Source organism: Esox lucius, chromosome 11, assembly GCF_011004845.1.
Source record: "Esox lucius isolate fEsoLuc1 chromosome 11, fEsoLuc1.pri, whole genome shotgun sequence".
In the NCBI taxonomy this organism is placed as follows: Eukaryota; Metazoa; Chordata; class Actinopteri; order Esociformes; family Esocidae; genus Esox; species Esox lucius.
In genome coordinates this window covers 47149260-47165482 of record NC_047579.1, presented here as the reverse complement: position 1 = coordinate 47165482, position 16223 = coordinate 47149260, and the positions used below count along the sequence as shown (strand labels likewise).

At 41.3% G+C, this 16223-nt stretch overlaps 2 protein-coding genes across 5 annotated transcripts in view; one reads left to right on the top strand and one right to left on the bottom strand.

The window, feature by feature from the left end:
- Positions 1–16223, bottom strand: part of angptl6 (angiopoietin-like 6) — a 28941-nt gene that overhangs the window by 8944 nt on the left and 3774 nt on the right. Inside the window, exons 1-2 of one of the 4 annotated variants that reach the window (XM_020050863.2) lie at positions 3920–4354; positions 560–659 (exon numbers count right to left, since the gene is read on the bottom strand). The gene's annotated coding sequence lies outside the window, so the exon portion shown is untranslated. Of the gene's footprint in view, positions 1–559; positions 982–3919; positions 4355–16223 lie in introns of those variants that run through there. The other 3 variants (XM_034295332.1, XM_010901201.3, XM_010901200.3) reach the window with 3 other exon arrangements.
- On the top strand, positions 8865–16061 carry ppan (peter pan homolog). The gene is made up of 12 exons (XM_010901202.5): positions 8865–9072; positions 9382–9552; positions 10184–10285; positions 10973–11023; positions 11207–11377; positions 11578–11654; positions 11853–11960; positions 13727–13850; positions 14136–14214; positions 14408–14537; positions 14622–14782; positions 15513–16061. Exons 1-12 carry the CDS (start codon positions 9058–9060, stop codon positions 15887–15889), a joined length of 1566 nt encoding a protein of 521 aa, XP_010899504.2. The 5' UTR covers positions 8865–9057; the 3' UTR covers positions 15890–16061.

The window sequence follows — 16223 nt, the reverse complement described above, 5'->3', positions numbered from 1 at the left end:
TAAGCAATGATTGGGCATTCATTAGCAGACCATGATACTGATGAACATTTATAAATGCAGTGAAAATAGCTTTTACCTATTTGAAACAAAAATAGTCATACACCAACAAGTCAGACAGCTATACTTGTCAGTGGGTAGCAGTATAAAGGATACGTCTCAGACTGCCTTTTAAGATGCCAAATGATTAATTAACACTTTTTAAAGCTGTTTAATTAACCCTGTCTGTATGGCTGGTGTTTGTCTGGTCCACTAATCCTTGTCAGAACTCACACTTCCATCCCATTTGGAACCAAAATCTTTTCAGGGTCAACTTTGGCTCCCACCATTGTCAAAGCCATAAACACCCTTATAACTATAGCAATAACGTAACCTACTGTTTTATAGCATGACTCCTTAACCACAACAGAACACATTAATGGTGCCAACACTTCTTATGGTTTAAAATGTAATCTCTTAATTGACTGAAGTAGTGTCAGAAGCCATTTTGTCAAAACTTTACTATTGGCCGCTTCTCAAATTGGATCCTATCTCAACTATAATAAAAAAGAACATAACTTACCTCAGTCCAAATTTATATTATGAGTAGGCAAACTCTTGTAGGAGTCTTTGTATGCAGAAATCCTGAGCTCCAGGATTTTGGAAGAGAATTGAATTCCCACCTAATATCCAGAAGAAAGAACTTATTTAACGTCAATTTGCATAGACATTAGAACGATCTACCTCTTCTGCCAAAAAGAGAATGTCCACACTGTGGCTACAGCATACAGAACCCTTCGTCCTAACGTGGTCTAGAGAGACAGTAAGAAAGATTCCACAGGAAAAGTCACACTTAAGCTGTGACACCAAGTTTTTTCAACAGCAAGACCGCCTTCTTACTCCATCCCCTTCAACAGGCGCTCTAAACAAAGAGAGACATAATTACAAATGGCCCTTATGACACCCCCTCCCTCCATCCAATCCCATAGCTCTGCTGCCTCCAGTCCCCAGTACATGTCTTCACATTCAGATTTTCTTTGGCCATTAAAATAACATCAACTTGATCAGAAATACAGTGTAGATATTGTTGATGTTGTAAATGACTATTGTAGCTGGAAACTGCAGATTTTTTATGGAATATCTACATAGGTGTACAGAGGCCAATTATATAGCATCTTCCTAAATTGCATATCATTTGTGTTAGCATTTTATTTCATATTCATTGGTCCCTGTCTTGCTGCTTCAGACTACGTTCTGCCGATTCTAGTTCGCAGTAGTAGGCCATAGGCTAAGCGTGAATGTGGGGCTAGCCCCTCTCTCACAATGCAATGTAGATTGTACGTGTGAAAATATTAATATGCATGCTCAGAATGTTAGTGTGATCAATGTAGGTCACACAAATGTTATGCCAAGTGGGGCTGACAGCCGGTAGCCCCACTACAGCATACTATTTCAGACCTGAACATCAGTCGGCAAGAAAAGCGAGGAGGGTAGACTGTCTTAGCTAGCTTGTTAGCTTCACAAATGCCAGATAACTTGAAAAATTACTAAAGTGGATTTCATACTCGAGGACCGGTTTGAAACCCATAATTTGGAGGAGAAACTTGAAGTAAAGCAACTTGGTGGCCATCAGCCACAGGATATTGTCATCACTCAAACTGCTGGTAAAAGTAACCACGGGTATAACGTGGAGTGGTTTTTGAAGAAAAAGTGGCTAACAGTTAGCATAAAAAAAAGCAATCTTCTGTTTTCCATGTCTGCTATCTTCAAAGGGACATCTATCACTGTACAAAACGAACTGTTAGGCTATGTGTATGAGGTGTACAGGGAGGAGAATACATTTCTGATATGTTTGCAGAATATATACCGAGCAGGGCTCTTAGACCCCATGAGCACAGGTTAGCTAGTAGAGCCCTGAGTCCAAACTAAACATGGAAAAGCTGCATTTAGCACTTATGCTGTACAAAACTGGAATAAACTATCAGAAGAATGTAAAATTACATTTAATTGGTCTTGAGTCCAAAGTTCTATAAAGGTTTTAAAATGTGTACATGTGCATGGGATAATCGATATACGGCCACCTAGTATGACCGCACTCCGAGTAATCAAAGAATCTAGGTACAACAGGCGTCTTTGTAACTTCTTCACTGGCCACGCCCCCTACTCAAATTACTCACACATGGAACACAGAACAGATGCCAGGTCATTCTCTGGTCAAGCGAAGATCTCTTCAACAGATAAACAGAGGACCCTATGGTCTGTTAATTATTCATTTACCTAGGTCAATGCATACTAAATGTAACCACCATAGAAATGAATACTAACTCATAAACTGCCAATGTAATATAAAATGATAATAACATCAAAACATCCTATATTGCTTCTCAATTTCAAATTTCTATCACAAGATCTAAGACATGCCCCAAATGCATCAATTTTTAAATCCAGGTTAAAAACACTTCTCTTCTCACGTGCCTATGACTGAGCACTTAAACATTAACCACACTTATAGCTTCCTATGTTTTTATCCCACTTTTAATCTTTATATGTTTTCTTATTGTATTTTTTTATTATTATGATGTATTAATTTGCTTTGATGTTTTCATTTGAGTAATGGATTTTGTTACTGTACTTCCATATATTTTTCTTTGTAAAGCACATTGAATTGCTTCGATGTATGAATTGTGCTATATAAATAAACTTGCTTGCTTGCTTGATGTTCAGCAAGGATGAGCATCCTGAAGGTGTTTCTTGCAGATTTAACTGCTTTTGCCACCTTTTTCTCTGGCGCTCCAAAACGTGTTGCGGTATTTGCTGAGGCAACACAGAGACGCATTCCAAGGCCACCCGCTGTACGATGGAACTTTAAAGGAACTGTCAATGCAATTTGGTAAAACCGCGCTGTGCTGCCCCTCTCCAACCAGGATGGGATGAGGCCACCATAAGTGGGGCATACGGCCTGTCAAAAAACCTCCGGGTCTGAGCCTTTCTGCAGCTGCTGTAATTTGTTTTCTTTCTTATGCCAGAAGTTGATGTTTAATACAACACTCTGCAAAAACGGAGCATCGATGCATCTGGGATTAGCAGTGCCCTCACCCGTTTCAAGGAGTGCCCTCACCCGTTTCACTGTGTGGTGAAACTATGGCCTCTAGGAAACGAGGAAAAGTTTTAAGTCTGAGCTGACCACTCTGTACCGGCACACTGAGCTTCACACTGGTAGGACGGCCCTGTCCCTGTTAAGATACATCCATGAGAACAACCTAGAGGAAGCTTTTGCTGAGGCCGTCACTCTGCTGAAAATTATCATAACATCTATGACGACATCCGAGTCGTCCTTCACTTGCAATACCATGTGACAGCCGCGACTCAACGCACTTGCCATGTTGTCCATCCAAACCCAGCTGATTCAGCAGCTACATTACTTAATTCCCAAAGTCATCAAAAAGTTTGCCCAGAGGAAGAACCGCCGTGCCACCTTTCTCTTCAAGTGACCCCTCAGCCTTGGTACCCATGTACAGCTCCGGAAAAAAGGAAGAGACCTCTGCACCTTTTTCTTTCTTTTCCAAAAAAGTCGAAAGAGGAAGTTTTTGAATGAGGAACAGAAGGGTTAAAATTAAGAGACCACTGCAAATTGAACGCTTCTGTTCCTCACTCAAAACCTTCCTTTTCAACTTTTTTGGAAAGGAAAGAAAAAAATTCAATGGTCAAACATTTTTCTGGAACTGTATATTTTAGTTTACGATGGTCTGTTGTACCAAGAAGGGATAACTTGCTCCCTCTAACCAGTGTCTCCATTCCTCAAGAGCCCATTTGATGGCCAACAGCTCCCGATTGCCCACATCATAATTACATTTAGTGGGAATCAACTTATGGGACAAAAAGGCACAGGGGGAGAAATAAGGGGTTCGACTTGCCTTTGGGACAGAATTGCCCCAACTCCTACCTCAGATGTGTCGACCTCCACGCTGAATGGAAGAGAGGGATCCAGCTGTTTGAGAATAAGGGCAGTAGTGAACCGAGCTGTCAGGGTTGAATTCAGTCTGAGCAGATTTGGTCCAAGGCAGAGTCCTCGTTTTTAGGCAAGTGAGTGCAGCGTGGCGTGGCGACTGTCCTGTAGTTCCTTATGAAGCGCCAACAGAAATTGGCAAACCCAAGGAACCGCTGGAGGTCTTTAATGGTGAGGGGTCTAGGATAGTGTGCTACAGCGCAGATTTTGCTTTCATCCACGCCCACGGTCAGAATAAAGCCGAGGAAGGCGATGGTGGTAATGTGGAACTCACTCTTTTTTCCCTTGACATAAAGAGAGAGGTCTCGTAGACGATGAAGAACCTGTTTGACGTGCTGGATGTCATCTGAAAGATTATCCGTGTAGATGAGGATGTTGTCCATGTACACAGAGAAACTGGTTCAACATGTCTTGAAAGATCTCATTCATGAAGGCTTGAAGAATGGCCTCTGTGGGTGATGAGGTTATAGGCACTTAGGAGATCTAGCTTGGTGTATATGTTAGCATTTATAACCTGTTTCAAGGTGGCTGGGATGAGAGGCTGTGGAAAATCATTCTTCCCGATTCCGTTGTTCAGCCACCTGTAGTCGATACGCAGGGTTGAGTAGGTTACTTTTTAAATGTAATCTGTTACAGTTACAAGTGACCTGTCCACATATGTAATCAGTAATGGAAATTTTTTATTACTCAAACCCAGTAACTTAATCAAAGTATTGGTAAAAAAAAAATTTGGAATAGCCTACAACCAATTGAACACCTTTTGCAGGATCAATCAATGTTAGAGTTTACATAGCTGGCCAAAAACTGAATTTGCATTTTACCTTATGGATTGTGTACAGTGCCTTTGGAAAGGGATTCTAAACCATTGCTTTCTACTTCAATATGTTTGGGCTACATTTCATTACACGCTAAATGTCTGTCAGATATTCAGTCATTCCAATTAATCCAATAACCCTCGATCTTCCAGAATCTGACTTTTTATCTGAACATAACCCAATATCTAGTGATGCTTAAGCCTATTCTGTTATTTGTGTTTTTATCATGTTTTTAATTGCTTCAAAACATTGCTGAAAAATAAATGGCAATTACTCAAAGAGTATTGACATTGTTGTAAATTAAAAAAATAAGATATCCGTAGCTTTTCGCGCAAAAAACTAAATCTGCAGTAGTCTGATGATTTGCTCCACAACCAACAACATTGTCAAAATGTTGCAAAAACCCCAGGCACGAAATGGCACGTTCGCAATCATTAACAGCCACATAGAAATAAGATTTACCCGCGCGAACATAACCAGCGATTATTATGACCACCAGTGACAGATTTTCAAAACGCAAATGAAAGAATGTGATTATAAACCTGCACTCTTAGCTTCAAGTAAATGATGTCAGCAGCCAATGATAACCAATCAACATCATTTTCAGAGATGCAAAGCAAGCAGTCTGTTATAAAAAGAAGAGGGGATGCCACACAGTGGTAAACATGGCCTTGTCCCAACTTTTTTGAGATGTGTGGATGCAATGAAATTTAAAATCAACTTATTTTTCCCTTAGTGATACATTTTTTCAGTTTCATTATTTGATATGTCATCTATGTTGTATTCTGAATAAAATATTGAAATTTTAAACTTCCACATCATTGCATTCTGTTTTTATTCACAATTGTACAGTGTCCCAACTTTTTTGGAATCAGGTTTGTACATATAATGTTTTATGTTGAAGGCAGCGCCATGTTACAGCTATCTAACAAATAGTTGCCTTATCTATTAAAAAATTCCTGTCTGAGTTCTTCGGCGCAACTCGTACTGGCTGTGTTGTTCAGTGCATTTGACAAAAACCTTGAAAAAGATATAATACCAGGTAGGCCTACCGCCTATCATTGTTCGGAAAAAGATGCGTTGAGTAGATGACTAGATAACATTTTATATGCCTCGGCCAGAGGCGTCACTAGGAGCACAATATATTCGGGGCTTAGCCCACCTTCCCGCCCGAGACAGAGAGTACCCGGGTTTTGAATATACATGCGGAAAATTTACATTTGCTAGCGGCTCAAATGTCTACATTGTCATAATGCGCTATCGGAATTATAGATGAATAGATAAGGGGCACATTTTTTTGGGGTCAATTTGAGATCCGGGGCAATTTCTGAAAGATCCTTGGCTATAGCCCTGGACGCCCAGTCCTAACGACGCCACTGGCCCTGCTAATATTATCGTAGATATACTGTGTTTTTACCAGCCATCCAACCAACCAAAACTGGAGAAAATTAAACTAGCGCTTCCTCCATCACTAATCTGGTTATGCAAGGCCACCTTTGAACTCATGATGATCACACACAACTGAGGCGCAATCCTTATTTTGGTGCAAAGAACAACGTTTTTAAAACATTAAATAATAAACTCAAACATGAAACTTTATTATTTATTAACAACATTATTTCGCGCACCTATTCTTTTTCAATTGAAGTAATCCAAAATTAATTAAAGGGATTCATCAATGTATTGATCCATGGCTTCCATTTCAGAAGTGAGGAACATGCAGACGGGGAGAAACAAAGGGGGACTCCAAGCCGTCAATTCTCCTTCTCGCCAGCAGATGGTGGTATCGTGTAGGCACAGCCAAGGAAGGCCAAGCACTAAGGGATTTTTGGGAGAAACTAGTACCAGCACTTGAGTCTCCTGGTGGTGCAGTGCTCCTATCTGTAATACCAGGGCTGCGGTTTGGTGGGTCACCCCGTCCGGTACCTAGGGGGTGTCCATCAAGCGGGTTGCCGAGAAGAGACACAGACTCTCGGTCCGCAGACAAAACCGCGGGCAGACTGCGTTTGGTCTGCGTGATGGTCAACAGGTAATTTCCGAAACTAACTGAATTGTCAGGGGGAACATATTTCATCGTTGGCTTATAGAAAAGTTGCTCCCTTGAATAATGAATGTAAATCTACTCCAGAATGAAATAAGCCTACTCTACCTAGAGTTTCGAAACAGCTGGAGGCAGCGCTTTCTCCCACAAGGCTCCACAACTATGAAATGATCTGCCAATTAAGGTGAAAGACACAGACTCTGTCTCAACCTTTAGTATCTACTAAAGAATCTCCTCTTCATCAAGGCGTATGATTAAATGTCATCTGGCCCAGGGCTGTAAAGGTAAACAGAAAGGCACTTGATTTACGAATCACCCTAGCTGTCTTTGCCTGGTGGGCTCTCATCTCCACTGGGACGTCCTCTCTATAATGTCATTCGAGAGTGAAGTCACTGGCTTAGTCTTGCTCTCCCCTGCTGTCCTCGTGCAATGGGAGTAAACGCTATCGGCTCCGCTCGGTCCTCTTTCAGGGAAGTTGCGGTTAATTGGTGTCCCTTTAGGTCAGTAGTTAAGTGGGTGTAGTTAAGGGTTTGGGGTTACCTTCGGATAGGACAACAGATCTCTGGATCCCCTTGTTTCAGCCCCAGTTTTACACTGATCTGTTGTTGTACCAGGGGCTATGGTCAGTTTATACTGTCTTAAGTTCTGTTTATGTTGCATCTGTTTGTGTGACGGGAGACAAAGATCAGTCTGAAAACTATGCTCTGGCATCCTTTTGCATCCAAGGACTGCTCTCTCTAACTCTTCTAGTGCCTTAGGAGGACATGAGCCCTTGGACCACCTCAGGACTAACTGGCCCAAATTACCGTCCCTGTTTATTGACCCGCTTGTCATCTGAACATGTCAAACTATTGACGTGGTCCAAAAGGTCATGTACTCTTCTAATCTTCTCCCAGCACAGCCAGAAGAGGAGTTGCCACCCCTCAGAGTCTGCATCCTCTCTAAGTTTGGACCCTAGTAGGGAGTATGTCCTAGCCATTGTGCATCAACTATGAGTGTTGCTTACTCTTTGGGGTTTCAGGTTGGTTATCTGTAAACCATTTTATGACAACTGCTGATAAACTGGATTTATTGAGTTCCACTGCCATCACCTCATTGTGTAGTTTGTACATTTTGCTTAAGTTTTAGATTTATTTGCATGTACTTTTTTTGCAATGACTTTTTCCAATTAGTAATTAATTCATCCAAATGCTCTTAATACTAAGTGTTGTTTCACCTAGCTCTCTTAAAACATATCCACAAACTGTAAGTTGCTCTGGATATGAATGTCTCCTGAATGACTAAAATGTAAAACACGTCATACACTAGCTCCTTGTACCTCAACAGGAGGGCAGCTTCCACTCTTAAAGCTCTTTAAACCTGGCACCCCAACTTTGGATTTAGCTTTAAAAACAATCCATCTGCTTCTGCACAATTGTTAGCAGTCCAGTAAATAAGTTATGTAGAGGAGTAACATTTGATATAGTAGATCATACTAGGGATATAGGGAGGGTTCTTCAAAATGGTACGCCTGCCTTGAGTTTGTACATCAGAAAGAGGATGTTAAATAGGGAAGATAATTATTTTTGTCGTTTAGAATCCCCAGTACGTACATGATTTTATGCAACTGATAGTGTATATATTCCGGTTTGATGCCAATCTCTAAATATTACTGGTTGCTATACAGAACTGATTTACTCATTTCAGAGGTAAGAATTCAGTTGTAATAAAATCCTAAAGCAAGAAATTGTGTTTCTCCGTAGCTGGATGATTATAACTTTCCTAATCTAATAGGAATTAAAAATAATAAGAATTCTAAAAAATAATTGAAGCTCAATATCGTGATAGGGCTGAGTTCGTACAATGCAGTAAGAGTAGCCACTTTGATCGTGTGTGTTGTTAAAAACACAAATAACACTTATTTTTGTAGTCCCGAAATGTTAGCGATACAGAAACACAAACCCCACACACAGGAAACCGAGAAAACCATTTTGTGTTCAAGGCAATTTTACAACACGGACGTTTTTTTTGGTAACACATTAGAGGCGCATGCGCAGTGAGGTCCACGTGGTTGGAGGCAAAGAAGTCAGTCCTGCATTGGCTCAATAGCGTGCGTTTTTGATAATGGAGGACACGGAGACGCATATCGGAGCTTGCTCGCTTTACAAATGTAGATAAACTTTGCTTAATTGAACAAGTGTTTTGTCATTACATTGTTTTGGTAAAATTCAACTGTCGTCATGGGAAAGTCAAAGGTAAGCAGCCAGTTGGGTAGTTTTTAGTGCTGCGTTGGCTAGCTAAAATGCTGCATTAGCTACAGTAACTGTAGAGTACTTTCACAGAAAAGCGCTATCGTACTTTTAAGCTAATAAATGGAATATACTGGTAACTAATTATGAAATAATGAACATCCAACTTCATTACCATGTATTGTTTAGTTAGCTGGATCAATGAGTGGTTATATCTGAAATAATATTTCCGACTGATTACATCTACATAATAGCTAACTCCAAACATTTGTCAAGTATTCTGAACAGCAAAATAAATTGATTCCCCTCTTTCAGACTAAAAACCAGAAGAAATCCCGTTTGAATGCCAACCACGTGGCGGAAGAGGTGTTTGGTTCGGCTCCTCACTCGTTCGTGTTTCACCGTGGTCAAGTTGGCAAGAATGTCGGTCAACTCGTGGCGGACATGCGGCGTGTCATGGAGCCCTTCACCGCAGAATCCCTGAAGGTCTGTTAATCTGTCTTACGTCTGAACTTGTCTTTATAACTGGCATGAATAAAAAATATGCGTCAACACAGATCATATATACATACCATGCGGAAATAAATGCACCTTGTGCAATTCACTGTAAAATCACCTTTTGCAGGTAGGTGATAATTAAATTCCTTCCATTACTGTACCAAAGGGTTGCACGTTTTTGCCCTAGCACTCACACACCTGTTCCAAATGTTGCCCTCCCACTCACACACTTGATTGACGTAATCAACCTATCATCAAGTCTTTAATTTGAATCGGGTGTGTGAGTGTTAGGGCAAAACCCAACATGTGCACCCCTTTGGGTCCCCAGGTTTGGGAAACAGTGCACCATGTTCACTATGGCCACTAGGGGCAGTAGTAGGTTGCCTTTTGCAAGTAGTGGTCAGGGATTTTGGGCAACGCTGCGGAGTCGGGCCCTAATGCTTGTGAGTTTGAATCACGAGAGATGCACTATTTATTCTCTAACCTTGCCCCTAACCCTCTGGAGTGTAACCTGACCTTAACTCCTTACCGTTCTTTGTAACGCAATTGCATACATCTGGCAGTCCCTTTGATGAGGTATAGTCTGAATCTGACACTATTGGCTGCATTTACTTGACAGGTGCGGAAGAAGAATGTGCTGAAGGACTTTGTGGCTATGGCAGGGCCACTGGGTGTGACGCACTTCATGATCTTCACCAAGACCCTCAGCAGTATCAACATGGTAAATAACTTAGAAAAACGCTGATTGTGTTACTATACATTTGGCAAATGTAACAGTTGTTTTTACAGTTACCCAACTCCACTGGACTCAATGTTAAGCCTTTTATATTATTGCCTTGAATAAACACTCAGTTATCGTCAAGCCCTCAATTAAATCTGTTAATTTGAGGGGTTTTGTCAAATGCTACCGCATTAAGAGCATGGAGTTCATTTTTCATCTATCAACCACTGATCAATAAAGTGCTTGCTGTGTCGCCACCGACTTGGTGTATTCAATTGGCCAATGCAGATGATGAGTTATGAGAATATCCGATTTCATGATGATATTTGATAACTGATGCATTAATAACAGCATGTGGATTACAGTAGGCCAGCCTCGTTGTAAATCAGGCATCCATAAACGGGAATCCCGTGTCAGAGGAAAATGTGGTTGGGAATCAGTGATGCCTGACCAATTTTCCAACCCCTGAAATACCTTTTGCGGGGCTTAATTCCAATGGTGCTCACTAGGTGTTGTGTAGCGGGAACACGGGTGTTTCTAGAAAATAAATCAGTCTTGCCTCTGGAAACCAGTGGTTTAGTTTAGAGCAAAAGAAATACCGCAGCTTGATATTGGAGATATTGCTACCCAAACCAACCAACCAAACCATAATTACAGTAACCCAAGTTTGACTTCATGTTTTTTCAGAGGCTGGCTCGCCTGCCAAAAGGCCCTATGCTCCACTTCAGAGTGACCAAAGTGAGTACACCAACTGACTTCAATATTACATGATAAATTAAATGAGCTCTACGGATGAAATATTTTGACGTAACTGTTCAGTGATATTTGTTCAAAGTAAACGCACTGGTGCGCCCATTAGTAGACACAGACGAGATGTTGGGGCTTGGGTTGCTTCTCCTGAATGTGCTTTCTCATTTTCAGTACTCGCTCATCAAAGATGTGGTCTCGTCACTGAAGAGGCATAGAATGCATGACCAGCAGTTCACACATCATCCACTGCTGGTGCTCAATAACTTTGGCTCAGATGGCATGCAAGTCAAGCTAATGGCCACTATGTTCCAAAACATGTTTCCTTCAATAAATGTGCACACGGTATGTCAAGTAAATCAGTACATTGTTAGCTTTTTTTTGGTGCAGTTCAGGACTAGTGAAATGTGATGATGGTATAGTCTTCTGATTGACTGTGATGATCAATCTTAAAGAAATGCTTTCTGATAGCCTGGCACTCTTTCATCCTGTGTCTATTTTAGTTAACACATTGGTATGCGTTTTGATGTTTGCTTCCTGTGTAGGTAGCCCTAAATACCATAAAGAGATGTGTGTTGCTGAACTACGATCCTGTGTCACAAGAGATAGAATTTCGACATTAGTAAGTATACCAAATGTCTTGATTTACTGTGGGATCACTGCTTGAGCTCAGATGATGACAGCTTGTGAATTGACTGTTCGGTGATGTATATTCAAAGTAAACGCACTGATGAGCCCGTCTGCCCGGACCCCCCCCCACCGTGGAGGACTAATCACTTAGTCCACTCTAACCCCTCATGTCTTGCCTGTCCCTCTGTAGCAGCCTGAAAGTGGTTCCTGTGGGCATGAGTCGTGGTGTGAAGAAGCTGATGCAGGAGAAGTTTCCCAACATGAGCAAATTTGAGGACATCAGTGAGTTGCTGATGAAGTAAGCAGTGGCTGTTTTAGGATGTAGTCCTGCAAAACCGAGTATTGTCTTTTTTCCTGGGTACGGTTCTGACAGTAACTCCATGTATTGAACTGTCAGCGTTGCATAACATTTGCCGATATAGAGAATTTGATATTGCACGATTGCTTGTGAATATTGTGATATCGATACTCAACTTGATATTCTAAAACATATATGTAATAACTGTCACTTGCATGTGTGTTCATTGCACAACTATACATCCCTCTTGTACATACGTGCACATGTTCTGCCCTTATCTGTTTGCATTTCCGGTTGGATGTCAACTGCATTTCGTTGTACTGTTCAGTGACAACGCTGAATGTAATCTGAAGTTTTTCTTAGGATATGCCCCCAAGTTTAGTCTACAGTAGAGGAACGCTTGTCAACTCTCAAACAGGTCCAATCACAGGTATTGGCTTTTTAGACACAGTACTGAAACAACACAACATTTTTAATCATTTTGAAAATATAAAAACAAACCCTTTGATCACACCACGCTGGTGTGATGGTGCTAGAGTGGTCCCTGAAGTGTACTGTCCCATGATCAGAACGTATTGTTAGAAAGCATTATTAGGACGTCTAGATACGTGTGACAACAATCTCTGGTCCGGCCGCGCTTTTATTTACTCACATTTATCTCAAGTGTTTATAACATTATTTCGTCATTGTAATTGTTTGTAGGTCTGTTGATATTAGATATTGATATTAATGAGGTAGCAAGCATTCAAATCAGGACAAGGGTTACTTATGTGCCAACACTAGCAGTCATGTTTTTCTAAAAGAAATATTATACGACTGACATGAAAACACTATATTAGAGACTAGAACATCTTACCGTATCCTAGGAGAGCTGACAACCGGTCAAGATCATTATGTAAAAAGTTTCTAGAAGTTACCGTTTGTGGGCGCTGCTTTGTCTGTTTATCAACCAGAGAAGGAAAGGTGATGAGTAACTCTGAGACCTGGTTGTCATTTACATTTGCCCATCTGCCGGACAGATTTGCCATCCTGGGAAAACTGATTTGTCCCTCCCCAATATATCACTGTAAACAGAACTATGTAATTTCAATAATATTTATAACACCCAATGAAAGGACTTGTGCTGATTATAGACACTTGATTACAAATTTTTAAGCTTAATGAGATTGTGAAAGGCACTCAATGCGCATAGAAAACGTTAATCCAGTCATTTTTAAATGATGGTAAGTTTCGTGCACACACTAGCTGAATTTGCAGAGTAGCAAGCAAACCGATGGCGCAAATTAAAACCGTATTACAGCTTGTATTTTTGTGTCCCCCTCAAGAATTGCTCTTAAGAAAAAAGGTCAATCTAATCTTCAGTGAAATTCTTTTCGCTGATCGTTATTTTTCCATTACTAAATATGCAAAAATTGATTTCATAATTTATCCTAAACCTTTGAGAGCTTCTGCATAATTACATGAATAAATAGATATAATGATTTGCACACCACCTATAGCCTGATTGTTAGCAAATGTTTTACTGATACAAGAGAAACGTGTCCGTATCTTCTGTGCTGCGATCTTTAGAAAAGGGACTCATATTGACTCAATGCTGTTATCGCAGTATATTGTGCACCCCTAGCTATAATGGGTGAGATGTTCTGCAGATGCCTGTATTGTTACTGTGCTCTTCATACAGAATCCACCCTGATAAATCAGTAATGCCTGATGGTTTTGCATTTGGCCAACCCTTGTCAATTCTCACTCTGCTAATGTTATTTCAGAGGGGCTAACCTTTCGGAAAGTGAAGCGGAGCAGGATGGTGACCACAACATAACGGAACTCCCACAGATCTACTCTGGGCGAGGCAACATGGCGTCTCAACAAAGCGCTGTGCGGCTGACTGAGGTGATTGTTGTGTTGGTGCAGTTGATCGTACTGGTATCCCATTGTACCAATAGAATTTCACTGGCCTCTCTTAGTTGGTCATGAAATTGTAGGTTTTACTAAATCATTCTTCAGTCATACTGTCCATGGGATGTACGTGATGAAAAGAAATCTATGACTAGCTGTGATATTTCACAAAAGTAAACGCTTACTGACACATCCTAACAACTTGACATGCTGTTACCTGGAAACCGCCCGGGTGATCGCATTTTTGGAGATTTGTATCTCATGGGTTTTTCTCCACAGATTGGCCCTCGCCTCACTATGCAGCTGGTGAAGATCGAGGAGGGAATGGGCGAGGGAAATGTTCTCTATCATGCAGTCAGTAAGTACATGTGCCTGGATGGCATTGGTTTACAGCTGATGTCTGTGGGGTGAACATGATGAGGAGATGATTATGATTACCTGTGATATTTCTCTAAAGTAAACGCTTGCTGACACACCCACTTGACGAGGGCCTATGATAGATGGGTATTGGTGAATTACTGACACATGCCTTCTGTCTGACTTCTCTGCAGTCGCCAAGACTGAGGAAGAGCTTCAGGAGATATTAATCCGAAAAGAGGCGCAGATGAAAGAAAAGCAGGAACGTAAGAGAAAACAAGAGCAGAATATTGCCGAGAAGAATGCGTTACGTGAGGAGAACAAGTGAGTGTTATGGGGTGTCACTGCTGTTCAGGCTGCCTGGGATGGAGCGGAACCCTGTGTGATGTTAGTTTTTCATGACCTTAGGAAAAGAAGCCTGGCTGGGATGAAAAGGAAGCGACCGGAAGAGGAAGAGGTTGACCCTGAGGTGGAGGACCCTGGAAACCAGGATAACAGACCTCCGGTTGTTGAGTCTGATGATGAGGCAGAGTACTACAGACAGGCTGTTGGGGAGGAGCCAGATGAAGGTATTTCCAATTCAGTTATGGCAGTCTTAGACAAAATCATGTCTTTGTTGACCACGCGGATGAGTTCTTTCCACTGATCGCCACTTTCAAAACTCACTTTTCCCCTTACATATAATACCTGCTCTTTTAATAAAATAGATCTTTAAGGGCCCTATGAAATCTATGACTTTTTTTATTTTTATTTTTTACAAATTCTGTTTTATTCTGTTTTTTCTGTCCCACATTGTTAAAATTTTTCTGAATTGTGTTTTTTACAATTTATGCTATTATTATTATTATTATTATTATAGAAAGTGTCTAAATGTGAATGAATAATACTTCTTTTATTAGATTGAACAGTACATTTCAGATAAGGTGTCGTTTGTAACATCACAATTCACATTGCAGAGTGTAAATAGTCTATTACACTATGTAGGTTGAACACACGGGCATTTGACCAAGGCTGCTCTCATTTTCGGGCAATGCTTCGCTAGAAACCGCCGTCGCTTTCTTAGCTTTTCGAAGGGAATGTCGTACGGTGCATGCAGCCTCAACGTCCTGAAGAAATCCTCATCCTGAATCTGCCTGTGCTCTGACTAACACAATCCGTTCCCTTGTCCTTCACATGGCCTTATCGCCTGACTCCTAATACTACTTTGGGTATTGCTGTCCCAGAAATCTTGTGGTAATGGGACCAGAAACCCAGGTTAGCCAATTGCCTTCCGTTAAATGTATTTTCTCCCCTGTCTAGATATGTTCCCTGAGGTTAAGAGGAGGCAAAGACCGGAAAGGTCCTCAGAAGTACCCTTCAAGAAGAGGAAACCGTTCCCTGGTGATAAGACGAAAAACCTGTATGGTTCCAAGTCATCTCGGGAGACCGGTCCAGGGGGGAGACCAGCGGGAAAGACTTCTGTGAATGGAGGCAAATCTTTTGGAAAGCGGTCAGCCGGGGGCAAAAAGTTTGAGAAAGAGGACAAGCGGTTTGGAGGGAGGAAGTTTGGGAGTGGCAGTACCTCTGGGGGTCCTGGCAGTTCTAAGTTCAAAGGCAAACCTCATTCTGGTGGTTTCAAGAAAGGTCCTGGAGGTGGGTCAAGGCAAGGCTTCAAACAAAAGATGAGGAAGAGCTGATCGTCACAGCCCTCAGAGACTGGATTGATAGATGTGGATGGGGTACCCCAGTAGAACAGCAGAAGGCAACATGGAGTCAGTCTGATCATTCCAGTTACCAAGCAATGTAAATGTAATGTATTTGTACCTTTTACAGATTGAAGTTTCCTTAAATAAAGTTTTGAAAAATGCATTCCTTATTGCCAAGTATGGCTCAGTTATGTTGCTTTTCACTTGGTGGTGGCCCTTGTAGTTTCTGCAACAGGATGTGTCAGAGCTTGGTGAGCGTGATAGAAGTTGTTTCGAATCTGGTACTGTTTCTAATGGTGAAAGTCTCCGGGTTTGTGTCAGTTCT

Bases quoted from the DNA above. Each gene is read 5' to 3' on its own strand.
- ppan (XM_010901202.5), top strand. The intron at 14,538-14,621 runs GTGAGTGTTATG...TCATGACCTTAG, and splicing joins GCGTTACGTGAGGAGAACAA to GAAAAGAAGCCTGGCTGGGA. The intron at 14,783-15,512 runs GTATTTCCAATT...TCCCCTGTCTAG, and splicing joins TGGGGAGGAGCCAGATGAAG to ATATGTTCCCTGAGGTTAAG.